The sequence below is a fragment of the Megalopta genalis genome, chromosome 17 (genome assembly GCF_051020955.1).
Source record: "Megalopta genalis isolate 19385.01 chromosome 17, iyMegGena1_principal, whole genome shotgun sequence".
In the NCBI taxonomy this organism is placed as follows: Eukaryota; Metazoa; Arthropoda; class Insecta; order Hymenoptera; family Halictidae; genus Megalopta; species Megalopta genalis.
This window is the reverse complement of record NC_135029.1, coordinates 1,653,660-1,675,344: the sequence shown is the minus strand read 5'-3', so window position 1 is coordinate 1,675,344 and position 21,685 is coordinate 1,653,660. Positions and strand designations below refer to the sequence as shown.

At 31.5% G+C, this 21,685-nt stretch overlaps 1 protein-coding gene across 2 annotated transcripts in view; it reads right to left on the bottom strand.

The window, feature by feature from the left end:
* Positions 1 to 21,685, bottom strand: part of LOC117222838 (uncharacterized) — a 28,913-nt gene that overhangs the window by 3,416 nt on the left and 3,812 nt on the right. Inside the window, exon 1 of one of the 2 annotated variants that reach the window (XM_033474803.2) lies at positions 2,878 to 2,980. The exons of the other annotated variant lie outside the window; for it this stretch is intronic. Within the exon in view, the coding sequence (XP_033330694.1) occupies positions 2,878 to 2,923 (46 nt within the window). The 5' untranslated portion in view covers positions 2,924 to 2,980. Of the gene's footprint in view, positions 1 to 2,877; positions 2,981 to 21,685 lie in introns of those variants that run through there. 2 annotated transcript variants of the gene reach the window in all.

Sequence of the window (21,685 nt, the reverse complement as noted above, 5' to 3'; positions counted from 1 at the left end):
ATTACAGCAACAACCATATTTTTGTTATACGTATTTTATATTATATCATTATTATTATATTATTTATTTCTTTATATATGTTTACGATTTCTCTTCTGCATTTAAATACATACATATATACATATATTATTTATATATATATATATATATATATATATATATATATATCAGAAATATAATACATAATATTAATTATAATATATAATATATAGACCTCAGAAACCCCTTATTTCCCGGAAATACCATAATTTTTGGACACCCTGTATATATGTATTTGTATATTACATTTTATTTTTAAAAATATGATCTTCCACATGGTATACAAAGTAGTTGCGTCGAGCAATTAGGATGGTAGTTCCACAATAGTAATCATTGTATGTTTAACGAGTTCTCGATCGCTGTCACGTGTGTGTGTGTGACGTCCACAACCTCGTGGTTTACGTTAAAACAGAAAAGTTAATTTGATTACACGTTGTTTCTTTAATGTCATAATAAAAATTGTTTTAACATCTCGAAATAGAGATACGTTGCATTTAATACATATATAAAATAACAATTGTCGTGAACGTGTTAATTAATATGTGTTAACTTATACTTTGTTGTATCATTACTTAAACAAGTACTTACTATTGTTTTTTATTGCGGTGCAAAAAGGACGTGACTGCAATATTTACAGTGCACTTATTACAATAGTAAGAAAGATCTAGAATTGATATTCCCAGCGTAAAAGTTGATTATCTAGCATATATATTATAATATATTTATAACAGGTAGTACTCTCTAGATTTTGTTGCAGTAACCTATTTCATTAAAATATCTGCCTCAGATCATACACTGTTTTAAAATAATCGAAAAATCTGGTTATCAAGTGAAGCCAATTTTTTGTTATACTTGTAGTTATATATTTCAGATTTTTCAAAAAATTCTGTAAATTATATATTAATTGAAATATTACTATTTTGAATACAAAATGCAAGTCTTATTTGTTCTTATGAAAAGACTGTCTTCAATAAGTCATTAGTTATAAGCATGAATGATAAAAGACAGCTATCAACTGTTATTCAAAATAAATTACATTTGATTTCCTTGAATTTTCTTACGGAAGAATTCTATTGTAGATCTTGTATCTTTCGATCGTAGATCAAAATCTTTTTGGTTGTACCACGAAGATAATCTATTCATTCGATTGTTATTTTTTTCTTATCGAAGTGTCATTCGCAACAGAAATTTATTCAATAATTGTTGTGTCGGCGATTTACAACGATACCAGTCATCCGTATAATTTGATGAGTAGTAGACAATCGATGGCCTAAATATGCAAAGTTGTGATGTGCTTTGCTATGCAAACGAGCCTGGCAAGACAACTTTATCAGTGGATACGCTATATTTTAAACAAAATAATTTCAAAGGATTTTGAAGTTTCAATTATACTGCCGGACATATGAACGAAAATTATAACTATGGCTAAAGTTACAACAAATAATAGAACACCAGCAGGTATATGAAACAGTTGGTATGAAATTAACCGAAATAATAAAAGTTTTTTGTTTTCTCCACAATTTTTAATTTATGTTCATATGGAATTTATTTTTAACTATGGAAAAAGAGTTTCAGGGTATTTGTCGGGTTTATCTATTGATATCTGTAATGATAGAAAGAAAAAAAATGTCATATCTACTTGAAAACAATAAATGGATATAGTTATTGTTTGTTTGAAGATCAAATCAATTAAGTACGAATGTTAACAGAAACAGTTGTTGAGGTTCTCTTTGTTTACTCGCGAGTACACGCTCAGAAGTGTTAACAGTCTAACGTATACTTCGGAAAATAAAGTACCGCTACGTAAATCTTCACATTTCGACAATCCGAGCAAATAAACTGGGTTCAACTGGGTTTACGTATGGTACATTCAGAGCTTTATAATTCGGACTTATAGTTATTTTTTGTGATATTTAAAATATGTTATTTTAAATTGTAAACAGAGTTATATATAAAAAAGAAATCAATTTTCCGTTTGCCAATTTGTCATTTATCAAGTTGTACATTTTTAGAGTTTTGTTTTACGGTATAATATTTGCAGTAGTGTAAATTACTGTATGGGACAAAATTATTTTTGTTTAGCTGGACGTTTATGATATAACGTAAGAAAATATCACTGCTCCAATTATCTCTTCTATGTAGAATAGATTTTTAATTACATGTCAGGACAATTTAAATATTTGCTATCTCTAATTTATTTTCCATACAATTTTTATTATATTAATTTATAAACAGTATCCTGACATATATATGTTATTTAATTTTTATTTTATCATATATCTATGCACGTATATATTTAATTTAATTTTTATAATATCGTAATATTCAATTGGTATCAAGTTTATCAATAATTAAGTGAATTACATTTTAATAAGTAGTAAAAGATATAAAATTATTTATATTAAATTTCGTTACGTGGTAATTTGTTTTTTTTCCCTCGATTTCTATGTTTCCTTTATGATTTTTACGATGTGTATAATTGATCAGGAAATGTCTCGTGCATTTCTTTTGTAATCAGAAACGAAGTGTAAAAACCGCAATAACTTCGTTTACGATCTAATATTTATGGCCCATGCCATTCATAATGTGTGAATGAAGTAAAAAATTGTTGACAAAAAACACCGGCTTTGCTTTTCTTTTTATTGACTAAATCCATTAATAAAGTGAACAACTCTATATAATTAGAATAATTCTGTGAATAACTCTACATTAATTCAGTTCTATACAAACCGTAATAAATGGCACTTGTATACAATATAATTGTGAGAAATTACAGTTCATAGAAAATCCGCAAGATGGTATTAAGAAAAATAGTCCAATTTTTACATATAAAATTACCAATATCCAAATTTGATTGACACGCGCGTGCTTTGTCCTTTAGCATTAATTATCACTACTTTAAAAGATTGCACAGACCGTAGTTAAAATATGCTTTTAAAATAACTGCCATGCATCAAGTAGGTGACTGCAATGGCAGACACGTGTCTACCGTGGTCAAGGTGTGAAATACTGGCTCGTGGCGATATTATTAGATATTTACAAGTGAAAGTCTCGTCTCCGAGATCGTCGTTTATAAATAATTCCCTCGTGGCAGCGTAAAGCGATGCTTCCGCACTAATAAACGGATGAGCACGACCTATTTTCGCTCTTGGAAATGTGTCTCGTAAGCACATTCACTTCTCCAGTAACGTTTATATAAGTGTTATGCTTGTAATTTTACGTGTCGTTGAGTTTTTAACTTTAATTTTAATGTATCCATCCATATCAAAATGGAATATTATTGACCGGGTATTCTTAATGTACTCATGATGACGTTTCTGTTACATGTTCCTATAAAAATTGCTTCGTGCAATCATCAAATATCTCTACCTTTTTAATTACACAACCATTACCAGTTATTCAGTTAAAAGCTATTAAATTAAATGGTATTAGGTTAACAGGGTTGTACATTTTACTTAACAAATTACAAGCATATAATTTCACGATGTAGTACATAACATATGAACAAAAGATACATCATTTATTTTTCACATTACTGAAGTCTTTAATACATGACCTAGTACTGTGAGGAAAATATTTTTAATATTTCTCGTCCTCTCTCTAAGAGTTAAGTTATTAAGTTATTAATTTATATTGCGTAGTTGAGAGAGAGAGAGAGAGAGAGAGAGAGAGAGAGAGAGAGAGAGAGAGAGTTATCAAGTTATTAAACGACTTTAAAAATATTATAAGTGAAAAAAAGTGCAATATTCTATTGTTATAAACTGCAAACAATTAATCCGAAATCTGGACATTCTTGCATCTTCCATTTCTCGTAGCTTAATTCTACGTTAACCGAAGCAACACGCGTTAATCGCCTTTAGTGCTCGATAGGCTTAGTGTTAACCCATTTGCATCCGCAAGCGGAATAATCCGAGCGCGTGATTATTGCAAATTATCGACCAATTAGTCAACTATTTTCAAGATTAATTACTAGATTAGTTAACTGTCACCACGTACTTACATACTACATAATGCGGACTATTCCGCAATTGGTGATAGTTGACAATAATCACGCGGGGATCATTCCACTTGTAGATGTAAATGGGTTAATGAAAAAAAGCTTCATATTGATCGAATAGAGGAAATTGAACCAGACGAAACGGAAGAATATTGATTGGTCGGTGGGGTTGATGGGACGATTGCTTCTTGAACTTTCACATGACCGAAGAGACAGGACACCGAAGCATCTGGTGGAACAACGCAACGATGGCGTGCAGCCTGTATCTTCGGCTATGAATTACACGTGTGCACCCTCGTACCGGTCGGCGACGCGATCGATGCAGGCGATGACCTGATTACTATGGACGTTGGTGCACGTGTCTGCACCGGAGGAAGGCAACGGAGAACCTCGACACGACTTCTCGTCTCCCCTCGACTCTGCTTGCCTGTACGCCCGGCTGCGGCCGGTTTGACCTCGGATTTTGTCGCACCACGTGTGCCCGTGAAATGGCACGCTGATAAACGCTCTAACGGAAGAACGATTAACGCTAATAGACGCATACAGCTTCCACGCCGCACCACGCTCTATATTGATTATTTATTAATCCCTTGCCGTACAATTTTCTTCCAATGTTACGAGTATCAGAATTTTTTCGATTTTAATAATTTCTCAGAAGTAACAGGAATTAATGTGGACCGTACTGTATAAACGTACTACACTTCATTTAATGAAAAGGGTGTAAACTACACTATATGTATAATTATATTGAATACGTGTCGCGTCGATCGCATACAGCGTGACATTAAATTTTAATGAAGTTTTGACGTTTATTTTTATTACAATATATTGAACAAATGATTTTCCTCAACGTTGCCTAACGTCGCCCGTAAATTGAAATTAATTGAACCCTAGTAGTTCCGCAAATTAGAAAATGATGATACCAATCTGCTGCAATTCTAACACTCTTTAAAGATACTAGAAGAAGAAAAAGTATCCAAAATGAAAACTTGGAGTTAAAAGAAACTCTAGCTGCAAAAGTAATTTTTTTTTAAATTCAGATAAACCTAAACATAATTGAGCTAATTATGTAATCTCTCGTTTTTTGTGAAAAGATCTATAATTATTTTGTTAACTTTTCTTGATTTTCTTGATTTCTTGTGTGTTTATTTTTATAAACATATTTTCTTATTTTTTCGTATGTATCCATCGATTTTTACAATACATTGATTTTTCAAAATACTGAACCATTGCTCTGCAATTTATTCTATATAAAAAACCAAGTCAAATTTAAAGGTCAGGAATACTAATTTGCGTTAAAAAAGATTGTTAAGTCAGTATAAAAATGTCTGAAAACCGTAATGTACCTCTTATTTTCTCTATCGCAATTAGTAGCAGATAAAATGCATTCAAATGTATCAAATGAATATTTAAAAACAGTAAATGTAACGTGCATGACATATATGTTGATAGTAATGTTCGTCGTTAACGACGATACATATTTTAAACTGCACGCTCGCTTCTGATGTAATATGAAGCAGCACGAGCTCCACTTATAATTATACAATTTCTGATGCCTCCCGGAGTGGTAGGCTGCTTTTGGTAAACATCTGCTTTTAACTTTCCCTAAAGGAAAAAATTAATTGGCGTGGCTTCAAGCAAATTCATACCGACTATAATTCGCCTCATATCGAAATATCTCAAGGTATTCTTTATGTAATGACCGTATACGTAGTACATATTTCATTTTTAATGCAGTACAGTCAAATTGTGGACGATATTTATCGAATATAATTATATATATATCGAATAACAGAAAAATGTTAACAAAATCTCTGAACATATTTATTATAAAACAACATACACAAAAACCTTATATGTATAGAGACTATTATTGTATTAGCCTTTCGGCATCTATCACAGATCTTAACAATGCATAATTTGTATAAAAAAAAAATATCTTGTACAAAACTTATTGTATAAGTTTCATAGGAGGCGTTGTATTTATCTAACTTATTATGTTACGTTACTATAAACAAGATCAATTATACCAATTTCCATTTATTTTCGTGAAATAAACTATTTATATTTATTTGCCTAAACATTGAAAGTAGAATTTAAAATATAAAAGTTGAATATATTTCGTCGATACAAATGTAAATATTTATGAATGGTAATTTGCAACCAAGGTAGCAGAACAGATCTTAAATAACATATCTCAATATAGAATACATATTAGCAGGACAAAATTTTCAGAAAACATGGCATACATTTTACAAAATGAAACTATAATAACAATTCATTTTTCATGGGAATGTCAAAAATATTGCTCGTTGATTTAAAAAAAGATGAAATACTCTAAATAACTGTTTTGTTCTGCACAATTAAGTCTACGTATATTATTCATCCGTGTAATTTTTCGCGTTTAGTGCGTGCCAACGTGCCTATGTCCTGAACAATAGTAACCTAACGGTAATTCTGACTCGCGACGAATACGTCGTGATAATTCACGAGGGGAGATGCCGTGATATATTGTAGGTGTCAGATGTGTGTCGGTATATTCGCAACCGATCAAAGCGGCGGCCGAACAATACAGACATCCGTCAGGAATAACTTCCCAAAGAGCGGCGGTGAAGACTAAACGGGGAGCTCCGTGGAATTGCAGAGGGGTTGCAACTGGGGAGAACGGCGAGGGAATTGGGTGGCCTTGAGTAAGGGCGCACGTGCCGTATACATTTGGTTTATCCACGTTGCATCGTACTCTAATCTTGGCGACGATAACTTGTAACCAAAATTCAATTTTTTATCTTTCGTATTTTGTAAAAATTTTCATTTAAATATCAATAACAATGTAAAAGTTATTTTGAGTCCATAATTATGCACACCACTGTATAGTATATATATATTTTATACAATCATTCAAACTTGTTACATATATATTCCATAATAAATTCTTAGAATAATTGGCTTCATTTTGAATTTCTGAATTTTGACATCCACGCATACATAATTATTTAAAATGGCTAATATTATGAGTTTCGAAGCATGGTATGGTTATCGGTTAATGTATAAAAAATTTCGTTCAAAACACGAAACTATAAAAATTCAATTTTAGTCACGAAAAACGGGTTTCCAGTCCACTGTGCAGCGGCGGCACGAATGTGCTGTTGCAAAGTAGAGAAATTTCACCGATACACGTACGAACGTGCTGAGCTTACAGTTCAATGGAACGGATGGTTATATTTATCGTTGCCAGTTATTCACGGCCTTTTCCGATTGCTACACGTGGAATGCAACTTTCGTGCGAACGATCGCGATCTTTCGTCCTGTTATCGACGGATCGCAACGTCGACACGTGCCACCGTGAAAACTTTTGGTTAAAAATAACGTCATCACGATTATGCTTGCATGAGAAAATGATCGCACGCATTTCATGCTGATAACAATAGCTGCCCAACGACATACGATAATTTTAATCGCAGCCGTTTGCGTACGATTCTCCTGAGAAGAATTCGAATTACGAAAATACTAATTATCCAATTGCAATTAATAAGCTAAGAGATTACATTTCGAGAATACCGTCGTTTGATTTGATCTTTTAAGATAGAAAATGTATTTATTTTTGCATCCTATACATGGAGTAATTAAGGATTGTATAATAGTGATATCACGGAATTACCATGCATAGTTTGAATTTTATTAATATTATAAAAATTAAAGCATAAACAAATATGAATCTTAATTTTCGTGATATTGTTGTCTATTAAAAATGATTTTTCGATTATTTAAAATAAGATAAACAACAGTGTTATTCGTGAACAACCGAGTATAAAATCTGTAGTAGGCCTTTATATATATATATATATATATATAATAATTATATATAAAATAAAGGTAAGAATGAATATTCACTATGTGTACTAATATGTGTAATCATTTAGAGATGATAAATGAGTAACCAATTGAAAACTACTTCAGAGAAAAATATTGTATTCATTCCAATTTTGATTTATCGATTCTCTACTACAGTGTTGAAATTGTTCAGTTTATTATAACAATATACAAAATGACATGGCTTTGTGAAAATAGGATTTAAAAGCGTTGGTCAACCTATAATTTAAATATTACATTACTAGTGAAACTGTTTTCATGCACAAGTTAAAAAAAGAGATAAAAATTGTTATTGTTAATCTACTTTATTCATTAACACATGTGATAGAACTTTCAACATTATGGGAGCATAATTTTACAAATTACATATACTGTAAATAATACAGCGTTGAAACCGTTTTGAAAGTAATATAAGTTCCGGAGATATTAGTTTGATTAAACAGTGTAAGAGTAAATATAATACATTATTATAATCGATGCACAAATTACGTTGTATAATAGTCACTTCAGGCTTATAAAAATGATATCAGGTCGTTTACAAAGACCTAATGCAGGCGGTGTGCCGCGCCACGTGTCGAGCGTTTTGAGAAAAAAGAATCTTATTATTCCACTCAAGTCTGCAGAGGCTGTCGATATCACAAGCTCATAAGAATGACAGAAATGGCCACGTGACAGCATTATCGATTATTTATTACCGTGCCGCAAGCTGTTCAAAATCTTGCACGAGGTACATTCGACATTTATCATCCACAAAATGATCGTGTTACAGCGATACGTAATCTGTTCGCAGAATTTAAATCACGCGTTTCGCTATTGGTTACTCTGAATGTCCTTTAATAAGTTCAACTCGAATTATTTAACCCTGAATTGATATTATTATATTTACAAAAATTACTGATATACTGGGGTTATAAGAGACTCGAAATCTAAAGCCTATTACTAAAAATATTAAAAAGTTTACAAGATTAAAATATAGTATAATTAAAATGTTTTATTCTTGAAACTTTATAATCATAAAAACATGGGAAATGGAAGTTTTAAAGCAAAATGTAATAGAAATACAATGTTTGGGGTCACGAATGACTTCAGTATACTAATTAAGTGTTAAAAATATTAGCAGTATACCAAAATGTAAATATATCAGTCAACTCATTCGCTACTAGCATTAATAGCTTTCACAGTTATATTTATTCCATTCATTCTATTAAATGTAATAATGTTTTGCAGCAGAGTTTTTACAGAGTGAATTTAATACTATATTGATACAACATAAAATTAATTTATAAAACAATGGACTTCTACCTTTTACAAAATTTTAACAATAACCGTTGCACTAATTATAATCCATTAAAATGTAACGTGACTTCTTATTAAGAACAAAGTTAGTAATAATTTTATGTAAAACGCATTTCTATAAACCAGGCATTTTGTACGGAAAATTAATGGAATATATGTATAGGTTTTAAGAATGCTAACTACATACATAATCGAGCAGGGATCTTAGTAATTTCTTCTTAATTGCCAAGGAACCGGAGACAAAGTGAATATCAATTACCAGCGTGGGTGGACGACAGCCTGTCAAGTACGCAAACAGACTATTACGTAAGAAAACTGTAAACCAAGTTCTATTTTTAATAATAACTATTACAGATCAAAGTTTAAATGACGAGAACAGATTAATTAATGCTGCGTTAGTAATTCACAAAATTAGTAGTTAGAAGATAAATGTAAAATAAAAATACATAATTTTCACTTACTAAAGCAATTTTACAGGGAATATTATTAATTATAAATGTTTTCCTTTAAAACATTTAAATTAAGAAATTTTGAAAATGAAAACATTTGTAATCACCATAAATATTAAGCTCAGTAGAAGCAATTAACTTTTGTCTTGAACAAGTTTTACAAGATTATCGAAGGTGCCAGAAAAAACTGGTGGATACTCTTACAATTAGGCTGTATAAACATACTGCATAAACTGGTTTAATAATTCTAATATGTACGTACATAAATCAGTTTAATGTCTGTATAAATGGTATAAATAAAGATTACCTAAATTTAGAACAATTGTGATAGAAAAAGAGCGATATATTATTATGTGAGATTATTCAAATATACTATAAATTTGACTAAAACGTGCCACTACGATTTCTAACATCTATAAGTCACAAATAGAATGTATGTACGTGGCGTAGATTGAAACAAAAATGAGCCACGTGTGTAAACTTGGTTCATTTATCAATATCGTTTAGCAACGAGCCTACATCGCCGCCTTTGATCTCACCGCGTCAGAAAAGAAAGCTGGCAAGTTCAAACGATGCGCAAAAGCCACTGATAACCGATGATTAGTTATCTTTTACGAAACCAATTTGTACGAAGATTTGAATTTTGTAATATTAACTTTCAGTTCTGTAATTCGAGACAATAAACACCCACACGTGATAAGGCTGATAGGAAAGAAATGATCTGCATGTTTGAATAAGTTTCTTTATATTGCATATACATAACCATTAAAAATAATTATGTACACTTTAAAACATGACGTATTATAAGCTGTGCTAAATCGTCGTTAAGTTTTAATCACATAGCTGGTCTTCATCGATTGCTATTCCACTTATTGTTAGTCATTTTTATCATAAATGCGTAAAGAACCGGAGTGTAGTGATGGTAATATGTACTTTGAAAAGTTCCATGGATCTAATATTTTTTACCGTGTCAGTGTTGCTATTGAAAGATAAAACGGTATAACTAGAGCCACAGCATTTTGCGACCTCATGCCGTACAGTACTTACTACGGATCAAGATAAAAGCAGGATTTAGGAAGTAACGCGCAAATGGACGCATACACGTGTGTTCACTTGAGAATTATCGTTAGACACGTTGAACACGTCTATTGGAAAACTGTATAGGCCTGTTGCTGGAAATATGACTAACAGTTGCGTCATTGATAGAAGGAAATGGAGTTCTAGCGCAAATAGTAAATACCCAGACATACGCAATTATAACTGAATCTATCGAGCATTGAAAGTGACGTGCATTTCTGTATAAGAATGACAAGGCTGGATAGACTTTTTTCGCCATTTTGATTAAAACATATACAGTCGTGGAAAAAATGTGTATGTGGAGAGCTTTAAAACGGATTAACTTTCCAAAAATTGGACCAAACGTTCGAATATTTTGAAACGATAGAAGGGAAAGATATTTCATACAAAATCACGTTTTTCAGATTTTCATCCGAACATATAATGAAAATTTATTTATGAAAATATATTTATTTTCAAATATATGCATGTTGAAAATATTTTTCGTTAACATTGTTATTAAATTTCGGGTAACGTTGTTATGAAAAGAGACTGCGGATTTTATGCATTTATAACAAAAATGAGTAAATCAAATAACAGTGGAAACATTTAAAGAATTTCAAAATACTGTTGCACTATTTTCAGCTCGATGAAATAATAAAATAATGAAAGTAATTTTCATTTTGCATGCAAATTCGCAATCTAGGTATATCTATGGTGTTTCGTTGTACGACATAGACCGTGTATTAGGTTGATATGACGTTTTTAATTATGACGTTTTAAATTTATGTACACTGTGGAAGGGTTAAAATTATTTTCGAAATTTAATCATTTCTCCGCAATTGATTTCTACTTTTTCTAATAATGATCATAAAATTAATTTGGTAGGAACATGTATACAACAGATCGGCAAATATACTATTAAAGACTTCGATCACGCTATTTTCGATCACAGACTTCTATTGTACCTAAAACACCACGTGCAATTTAGGAATCCACCCGGATACTATTTCTGTCGAAACCGTTTCTCGATCGCAAACAGTCATTCGATCTTTCCTGTGCTTTACTAAACATTTGTCACTCATGCCCAACACACGAGAAGTTCATTCACAGCAGCACCGATAAATATGAATCCGAAAGTTAATTATTTTCAAAACAATACGGTTTTGTCTTTTGTGGTTAATTTCTATCCAGGTTTCAAAATATTCGCTTCAAGATAAATATAATAATAAATAGTTTCAAATATCATGCACTTGTAGTGTAAGTTGATCTAGAAATAAATTGTATATTTTACTCTCGACTGTCTTCCTATTAATAAATATAACTATGCAAGCTATTATTGCTGATAGCAAACGTGTTAACAGATATTTTCATTTTTTGGTATTGTAACTATCTTTAACCTTTATTTAAATGATTACAAATAAATGAAATTCTTCAGTGAAAAAGAGAGGAAAAATGGCATTAGTTTTGGCACAACTCAATACATTTGCATGTACGTCACAAAAGTCTAAATAGAATACTCTATTGACAATTTTCAGATCATATTTTACCATCCAGATAATGCAAATTTACCCCCCCCCCCCCATATCCAGGTAATGTAAAAACAATGACAATTAGCGAGATAACGTACCATGACTTGCACGTTGTCAGAAACGTTGGGACCTTTAAATCACTATAACTTTACAAATTTTGCAATCGCATAAGAAATGATTTTCAACTATTTACTTCAGACGTCAGAGAAAATTCAAACTCCTATCGATTGACTTCAATTACGAAGTCAAACGAAAATATGAATATTGTTAGAGCTAAAGCAAAACCAAAAAAGGGGTAAACAGAAAAATAAGAATTGATTGGAATGTAAAGAGTGGCGAATTGCAGGTCATTGCATTCAGTGATTTATGTAGGAGATCGGAAACGGAACGGCCACGTGTAGCCGTTCCTCCTCCGCCTCCGTTCGCCTTGGTGGCTCGCCAATGCGCGTCTATTGTTCCCCACCACGCGGCCCGATCGCATCTCACGCTACTGACGGTACTGACGCTACACACGCCCTTCGCGGTAAAAGGATGGGATATTCCCCGTGGATACACGTGGCCACCGCTGCCGGGTTCGACGACCTCTCAGGCTATGCTGTGCGTCCTCACGCAGTGCTTTTCGGTGATGTACCGGTGGGGGATGCGTACGATGTCCCCTTGTTCCTCTCCTTCACCGCCGCCTAAAGCTCCCTTGCCTCCCCTCGTCCCACCCAATTCCGCCGCCGACGAAGGTACAGACCCTGCCGTCTGGCAACGTTTCCATCGAGTAGCGATGGCTACTCGACACCTTCTCGCCGCGTGTGCTCGAGCAAATCGTTCTTTTTTTTCGAGAGAGTTTCGGTCATTCTGCGATTGACCTCTTCAAGGACGAATTTTTTAATACTAAACTTATGATAATCTGTACGTGCACAACGTAGATTACTTTAGAAGATCGACAAGATTTATTTAGACATTTTGCCATTTTTATTATAATGGATACGTATGTTTATTGAAGTATTTTGCCATTTTTATTATAACAGATATCTAGAGTTTTATTTAGAAATTTTACCATTTTTGTTATAACAGATATTTAAAGTTTTATTTAGACATTTTGCCATTTTTATCGTAATGCATGCTTGATTTAGAAAATTTAATCAATCTTTTCCTAAATTTTAACCTTTATAATTTCAACATTTTGCAGATGAAAACGTGAAGCTTTTCATTTTGATCGACTCGGTGGGATTACTGTTAAGAACAGGCAGATATAATATCGGTTTCTGATTGTTGCGAGTTGCATAAGTGGATTTAGTGGATTTAAGTCTCTAACCATGAAAGATGAAATTAATGGAGGAATGGTTGCTTTGGGGATATGGTTGTTCAAGAATATAAAGCACTTATTTGCAGATAAGGAAAAGAATGAGATTTGCACAGATTGACTTCTAAATTCTCAGTTTTTCTACATATTTCGAACCAAGAGCCAGAGGGTCCATTTGCACCTAGAATCGAAATATTGTCATTTGACTATTTAGTTTCTGACAATTAATTTCAATTGCGAATGTTAAGTTACACTTTTCGAACTGTGGACATCAGAAAAATAAACTATACACGTATATAATTTTTGTGATCCTGATGAAGGATATACCATTTTGTTGATTGATATCATTGTTTCATTATTATAATTAGAGATTAAATTACTTAAAACGGAATAAAATTTAAAGTGTAATTTTTTTGGAAAAATTGACTTAATACACTCATGTCTTGGTCTTCAGATGCGTGTTATCGAGTTTCAATCCTGGAAAATATAACCAGACTTAGGATCTTTATGCCGTTATGATGTATGATCTTCGAATTGCAACAAAATATAGAAATTAACAAGGTCTAATTGCATTTTTATTTTCTTATTGTAACGAGTAATATTTTAGTTGACAAAGCAAACTTTTCCATTATAATTACTTTTCTAGTTCAGAATATTTCATAAAAATTATATATTATTGTTTATGTATTTCGAAATGACGACGAAGCAGGAACTTTAATTTACTAAACATGGGTTTCTTAATAGGACTATAAGAAATGGAAAAATATATAAAAAGCAACATTTCTTAATATTTTTTTTCTTATTCAAACTAATTTCAAATTTTACACAATTTTGTTTAGACATTGTCTAGTAAACCCTCAAATATCAAAAAGAAATTCGGTCCAATTTGAAAAAATGTTATTCCGTCTTAAAAATGTATGAATACTTTTTAGAGTCACACTGTATATTCAAGTCAAAACTATAGAATGAAATTTGAACACAACAGTTCTTAAACTTGTTAATTAGACAAAAATATATATGTTATCGACATTTTAAACATTCTCAGAGGCTTTTCATTCTTTTCCAAAAATAATTTTAACTGAATTACAGGAAATGTAACAATTATTGAATGGCACGGAAAATACACGTATCCGGGTCCCTAAGTGACCTCACTTTTGCACGTGTTTGTAAGTGTTACGAAACGTAACGTCTAGACGTTAAATGTCTAACGTTCACTGTTTCTGCTAAGGATTCGTACGGTGTTAGTTATTCTCTATCGATTTGACTAAAGTCTAACTATAAACTAATGTCAGATTCATGTAAAAATGAGCACAGCTACAGTTATGAGAAAAATGTCCAGCGAATGCACGTGTGTATTCGATAAATATGAAAAAAAAATTCAGATTCAGAGAAGATTCCAGTTTCTCACTTATCGAGCGACCACAGTATTCAAGGAATAATGAACAGCAATAACACAATAGTCTTCGAAAACCAAAATACAATAGATCTTCGATTATCCGAACTAGCCTGAATAAATCTTTACTGATTTTTACAATTAATAGTGTTATATACACATGGGTCACCTGTAGCATTTATCATGCTTTTAAACCTAATTTCATTTTTAGCCACGGTTAATTCTCTTAATTTTCCTAATCTGGAAAGTTATACATAGTAATTTTCAACATTTAATTCACATGGTGAGGTAAATTCAATTCATTTAAAAATTAAAAAGTCATCGTTGAATTATATCTGGGGACTAATATTTTCTGGTTATCAAAATTGTTGTATTTCAGTATAAAAATTCGGACCGTAAGTGGTTTGTTATTTACACACATATGAAACATATTTGTTTAAAAGTGAATTTATACGTCAGATAATCAAGATCCTATTGTACATATAATTAAATTATATAATAATGTTGTACATATATAATTAAATGTTAACTATTTATTCTTACTTGTATATATACAATATGTAACAACTAGATTGCGAATTTTTATGGGAAATGAAAGTTGTGTGCATAAATTGCAAGATATAGGAGCTGCATAGGCATTAATTTCCTGTTTCACTAATTTCAATTAGCTGAAAATAATGCATCTGGATTTTTAAATCCTTCATATATACATACTCGTTAATACATGAAAAATTGCTTACAAAACTATGTTTAAACTATTGTATAGAATTACATAGAAGTTAGAATCGTTGCAATTGACACTGCTAAGTATGTATTTTTCTCACTAATTTGATAATTGTGTCACTACATACTACTCGATTATCCAGCATTTGAAGGTTTGAAATGATTGAAAATTTGATTATTATCATGTTAGAGCATATAACAATTTTGTATATTTATCCTCTGCATGCATTTACAATTTTATATTAATATTATTTTGACTTTAGATTGTAGGTTTTCTTTTCCAAGAAATACAGTAACCATTTGAGGACGAGTATCGACATACTGATGACATCAGAACTGCGTATCTTATTTCAGAAGTTGCAAACATATAATTTGCTTATGTACATGACAAAAGATTAAGACGTACTCTCCATTTTCCTATTATTAGAGAATTTGATAGATAATCAAGCTTTCTGAGGAAAATTTTCTTAATACTTTCCGTAAAGAGGAAATCCTCGCGCGACCGCAAAGGGGAAAATTAAAAAAGTTAAATGAGATCTGAGAGATATTGATATCCTAAACACTGCGTTTAAGACGTTCTTTCAGGGTCGTCTCGATTAGCTTAGTCCCATTACTACCTTCGAGCCCAAGCAGAACCTTGCAGTCTGCAATCAACGATCTTATTCTCCTCTCGTCTCTCCCCTTTCTCCATCCGTTCGCTTACTCTGGTCCTATCGTCGTAACTATTTTTGCACGCAGTTTCCTCCATCCTTTTTGGACCTTACTTTTGATTCTTGATGGGGGAACAAGCGCGGAAAAAAGAAAGGCTCGCTGGTGCATAATACGCACTTTGATCGTGGCGAGCGCTTAAAAGACCCTTTGAGCATGCGAAATTACAAAATTCATCGGATTTAATTTACTCATTCAATGGATGAAAATTCGTCGCTGTGATAACGATTTGATTTCTGAAATGGTCAAATTTTGGATTTCATCTAACGGGTGTCGTAGATTTTCCTTGGTAAACAGTGACTGCATGTTCTACGAATAAATATAGTATACATATATAAATGCTTTTAGTAAAAAACATTTTTTGCATAGTAATGCACACAGACGGTGGAACGTTTTTCAAACAGTATCAAAATTGTTTGTATTATCCTTTATAATTTTAAATGAATTAAACTATGACATTATTCAGAATTATTTAGTTGAACGTATTGCAGGTCAACTTATTTATCAATACTTTCTAGAGGCAATTAGCAAATGGAGAGAAACATACAATGAATGATCAACATACATGAATAATCATTACACTGTGAATTTTTATGCAAAATAAAAATGTTCCGTACCAATTGCAAGATGTAGGTAATATAATGATTCGTCATTACGGTCAGCGTTTAAAAATATTTTCCTTAAATAATTGCTTCATGAAACTTTATATATTTACATATACATGTAAAGTGGGCCTCTTCCTTTAAAAGATTCAATCGTTTTTCATAAGAGTCTATGCAGTTCCTTTTGCATTAAGTAATTACTTCGATGAATATATATCGATGCTGAAGGAAACTTTAAGCTCTTAGCGAATGCGATAACATGAGACGCACGTTAAATCTTTCAGATTTTAATTACTCTCTTTTTTAAAGAAACTGGTATCAAGACCGCCATTACATACAATTACATGTAATTATCCTACATCACTTAATTTCTTCTGCATTTTATTGGGCTTTTGAAATTACAAATTACGAATTAGCTTCAATAGCTGAGCTTATTTTTATCAAAAACGAAAAGTTAGGGAAAGGAGTTATACACCTGCAGAATCATCCTATTCAAATTTAATTTAAGATAATAATAATAAAAATAATAATAATTGGTTTATATATGATTTATTTATTGATTTGTATATGACTTATTTATTGATTTTAACACGTCAATATATCAGTGTCAATTAACCGATTTAATTTTGACTAATTGGACTAATCGAATTATTCGAACGAAAACTATTTATTCAATACAGAGTATTACAACTGTAATTTGAAATATGATTATTACTCAAAACATACGTATGTACTACATGTGTAATTATTAAACTGTAGCTTTTACGCATTTATGGCAAAAGTGGATAAATGAAACACGGAACAGTGAAGATACCGGAAAAATTTCAGAATATTATTACATCACTTAGAATTTACTAAAAATATTAAAAAGAAGAAATACATATTCATGTTTTTATCGTGCCATAAAATGGTGCAATAAATAGAACGGAGTTAAAAATAAGAATACCATATTGTTCAAGAAATGGAAAGTCAGGCAATTCCTGTGTCGAAACAAATGATAGAGTAACTGGAGATAAAACATAGAGTACAAAACAGATAATAATTTAGAAAAGAATAGGTTAGAGTGTAGATTAAAGGCTAAAAATAAGATTATGTGCAGTGGCGGCCATATAATTAAGATAATATATATGTATATTGACTTCCTATTTGACTTCTATCTTACACAACTGATGCAGTCAACTTTGATTTTGCCTAAAGACTTGCAGTCTAGAAATCATACGTATACAGTTAATATTAACAAAACTTATTTTTTAAAGTAATCTTTAATTTTTCTTTGGATTATCGATGACTGATGGAGATAGCGATGTTGAAACACTGGTTCGGATAATTGACGCTGTACATGAAAAATGCACGCGAGGAACAATTAACAGGCTCGAAAAACTCTACAGAACAATTTGTTGGGAATAATGCATATGGGAATAAGATACAAAAAAAACTAAAATTTATGTTCGCAGTAGAAACATTGCAAAATTAATACAATATAAACTATTTGAAATGGTGGGTATTCATTCGTTTGAGCAAACTATTATTCTTTTGTGAAAAGCTTGTTTGTGCAGAAAGAATAAACTTCGGATAATCTGATGATCTGATGAATTCTTATGCAACAATATGAATGAAAGCGATAGCGTTGCAATTCCCATGTGTGTCAGGCTGCAGATAAGAATTTCGCTATTCGATGACGCAAACAAAACACGTGCTCGAGCATGTGGAAGTTCCCACTTTTATTATCTTTTATTTCATACTTTGCTGCAAGCATTAAATGGTGAAACAATGGTACAACAACCGGGAAATGGTGAAATTAAAAATCTACGTAAGTGAAATATTAAAGAATTTCTTTTATCACCTTTCTTAACACATCTTAAGAGGGAAACGCCTAAACACGTTTTGTGCTTATTATTATCAAAGTGGTATATTCAAAGCTTATTATTAAGATGAGTAATTCTTACGCAAAGTAATATTTCTTGTCAAATACCTAACTACCGCTATATAGCGAGAAAACACCCTCTTAAGATGTGTTAAAAAGTCATCAGATCACTGTATGGCTATGATATTTCATTCATTAAATAGAAGTTCACATAAATATAAAAGTATTTAGGTCAGGACACAGATCATGTACTGCTAAAATTTAGTTTATATAAACGGAGTTCCGCTGTAACTGCAAATAAATCCGCAAAATCAATCAGTTTGATTAATTTGACGAATGTCATGTTAAACGAGAAAACACAGCGCGAAGTATTCCTTTACTTCGCATACTGCAACTTAAAAATGTGTTAAGATCCCCGATGAGATTGTATACAACTTTGACCCTCCTGGTTCGCCATAAAGTTGATGTTAACTTCGCAGAACTTATATTTATGTGTCATAATACGATCCATAAAACGGAACTTACGAGCTCTCTCGGAATGCTACTTTTACGATCACTTGTTTCTAGAACATTCGTCTTTAACATCCCATGTGGTACAAAAATAAACAAATACCCACAGGAGGTGGGTATAGTTATTTTTTAGAACGGTATTCAACAGTTTCAAAACAATCTTTACATAACCTTGATCTTTTACTCTGATATTCTTTTAATAGTTATTTCTTTTTTTTCTTTTTTTTCAGAAAAATATCCAACTATATCTATACTTATACCTATTGACAAGTTTATACTGCTTAGCAGTTCTTTTTATTATTTATATCAAATTGCCCGAAAAATACACATTATTAAATTAAAAATTGTGTGCTTATAAAAATAATTTTTACATTACCAAACTTTATTTGGTATTAATTTATTACTACTAATTTATCAAATAAAAATAGTAATATACAATAAAAAGGTAATCAAACGAAATATTCGGGATCTGCAAAATGATGCAATATTAATATTAAAGTAATTTAATGACTAATTAAATGTGTAATGTAATTAAATTTAAATTAATTCAATAAATTTTAAAATACAGTCAGAAATGACAAAAATATAATAGAAAAATATTTACATACTTCTGAAATTATTTATATGATTTAATATAAAATGTATAATATAAAATATAAAATAATATGATTTAATAATATAAATCATATAAAAATCATGATGGATTAAATTTTGCATAAATACCACAAATTATACAATGTGGTTCTCGTTCGTATTTCGTACGGACTATACATTGAAGAGTTAAAGTTACGAAAGCTGTTTTGTGACCTCCTCAGTAAAAATAGACCTTTCTTTAGTGTAAAAATAGTGTTGAATTAAAATTTTAAAAAGTATCTTTTGACCGCATTGATAAAACCATTATTAAATTAGAGTTTCAAAAGCTGTCTTTTGACCCCTTCGGTAAAAATAGTGTTATATTAAAATTTCAAAATTTTGATCCCATTGATAAAAACAGTGTTAATACATCGTATCCGCTAAATGAATACATATTCGAAAAATGGATGTTTCGTCGTTTATCAAAACGCGAGGAATTTCGAAAATGAAACGTGATCGAATTTCTGGCAGCAAGTAGGTACACGTGATATCCTGATACGAAAGCACCGGGTGGTTACATGCTTAAAGCACTTAACGAAATTAAAGCGAGAGAAACGTGTTGGGTTTTGCGTGTGATATCTGGCAGGGCGGTTACGTTCGACTCACGTTGGTCACAATTGCGATCACACGGCGTGTTGTCACGTGGATCTGCACGGTTGCGTATCAGTCGCAACATCATGGAAAAATAAAAGAATCGTGGAAGAACGAACGACGCTACAGAGAATCGTCAAGATTTCTTGACTTCCGCGAATTCGTGCAAATACATATTGACATATACTTAAAACCCGGGCAAATTCAAGCGATTGATATACGATTTCATTGATTCGTAGGATGACTCGTTCACGAGATTTTGTGTTATCAGAAAACTCAAAAAAGATTATGTCATTTCACATTCTAATCTATGTTTTATTTTAGAATAACATTTTCACCATTATAGCAGTTTATTGAAGACAATATTATATAATACAATAATTGTGAAAATGTTATTCCAAAAGAAAACATAGATTATCATCAAATCTTGCAAAATAACGACATGCGGACAACATTTTTTGTAGTATTAACCGTTTAAAATAATTCAACGTTTGCCTGAAAAGTTCTGTCACAGAACTTTTGAAATTTTAATTACAAAAATTTTGTGTGCAATGTGATGCTTCGAATACACAAGTTGAACATTTCCGATGTATTTAACTCTCGTCTACTTCGTTTCAACTGGCAAAACTACAAGAATTATGGAAATGTGGCCGTTTGTTAAGCAGAAATAGCATGATCGAATTGACCAATGGAATTGAATTCGTTTCCAGAATTGTGTTTCCAAGGTAACTGTCTCATACGTAAAGATGCATTTCCTTGAATGCTACAATAAAGTTGATTAACATCGGCTATAGTCGCTCCGTTCAAACTGGTTAAAGCACATCCGATTTACCTTCTGATGCAACAGTTACACGTGTGGATAGTGTATAGCACACGACCATATCTCACGAATGAGTGATTCAACGTTGCATGATGATTCATTAGACCAGCGATAAGTACGGAATACTGATGTTACGTTTGCATGATTTAAATACCATCACAGAAAAGGGAGAAGCATATGTTAAAGGCACAAGACATACTTATTCATCAACTGATAAAATTAAAATGTTTGCATACAGTATTTGCATACGTACTTACGAGTAATTTGTAGTTAGAAATTGCAAACTATCGTGACTTTTGTTTTTCCGT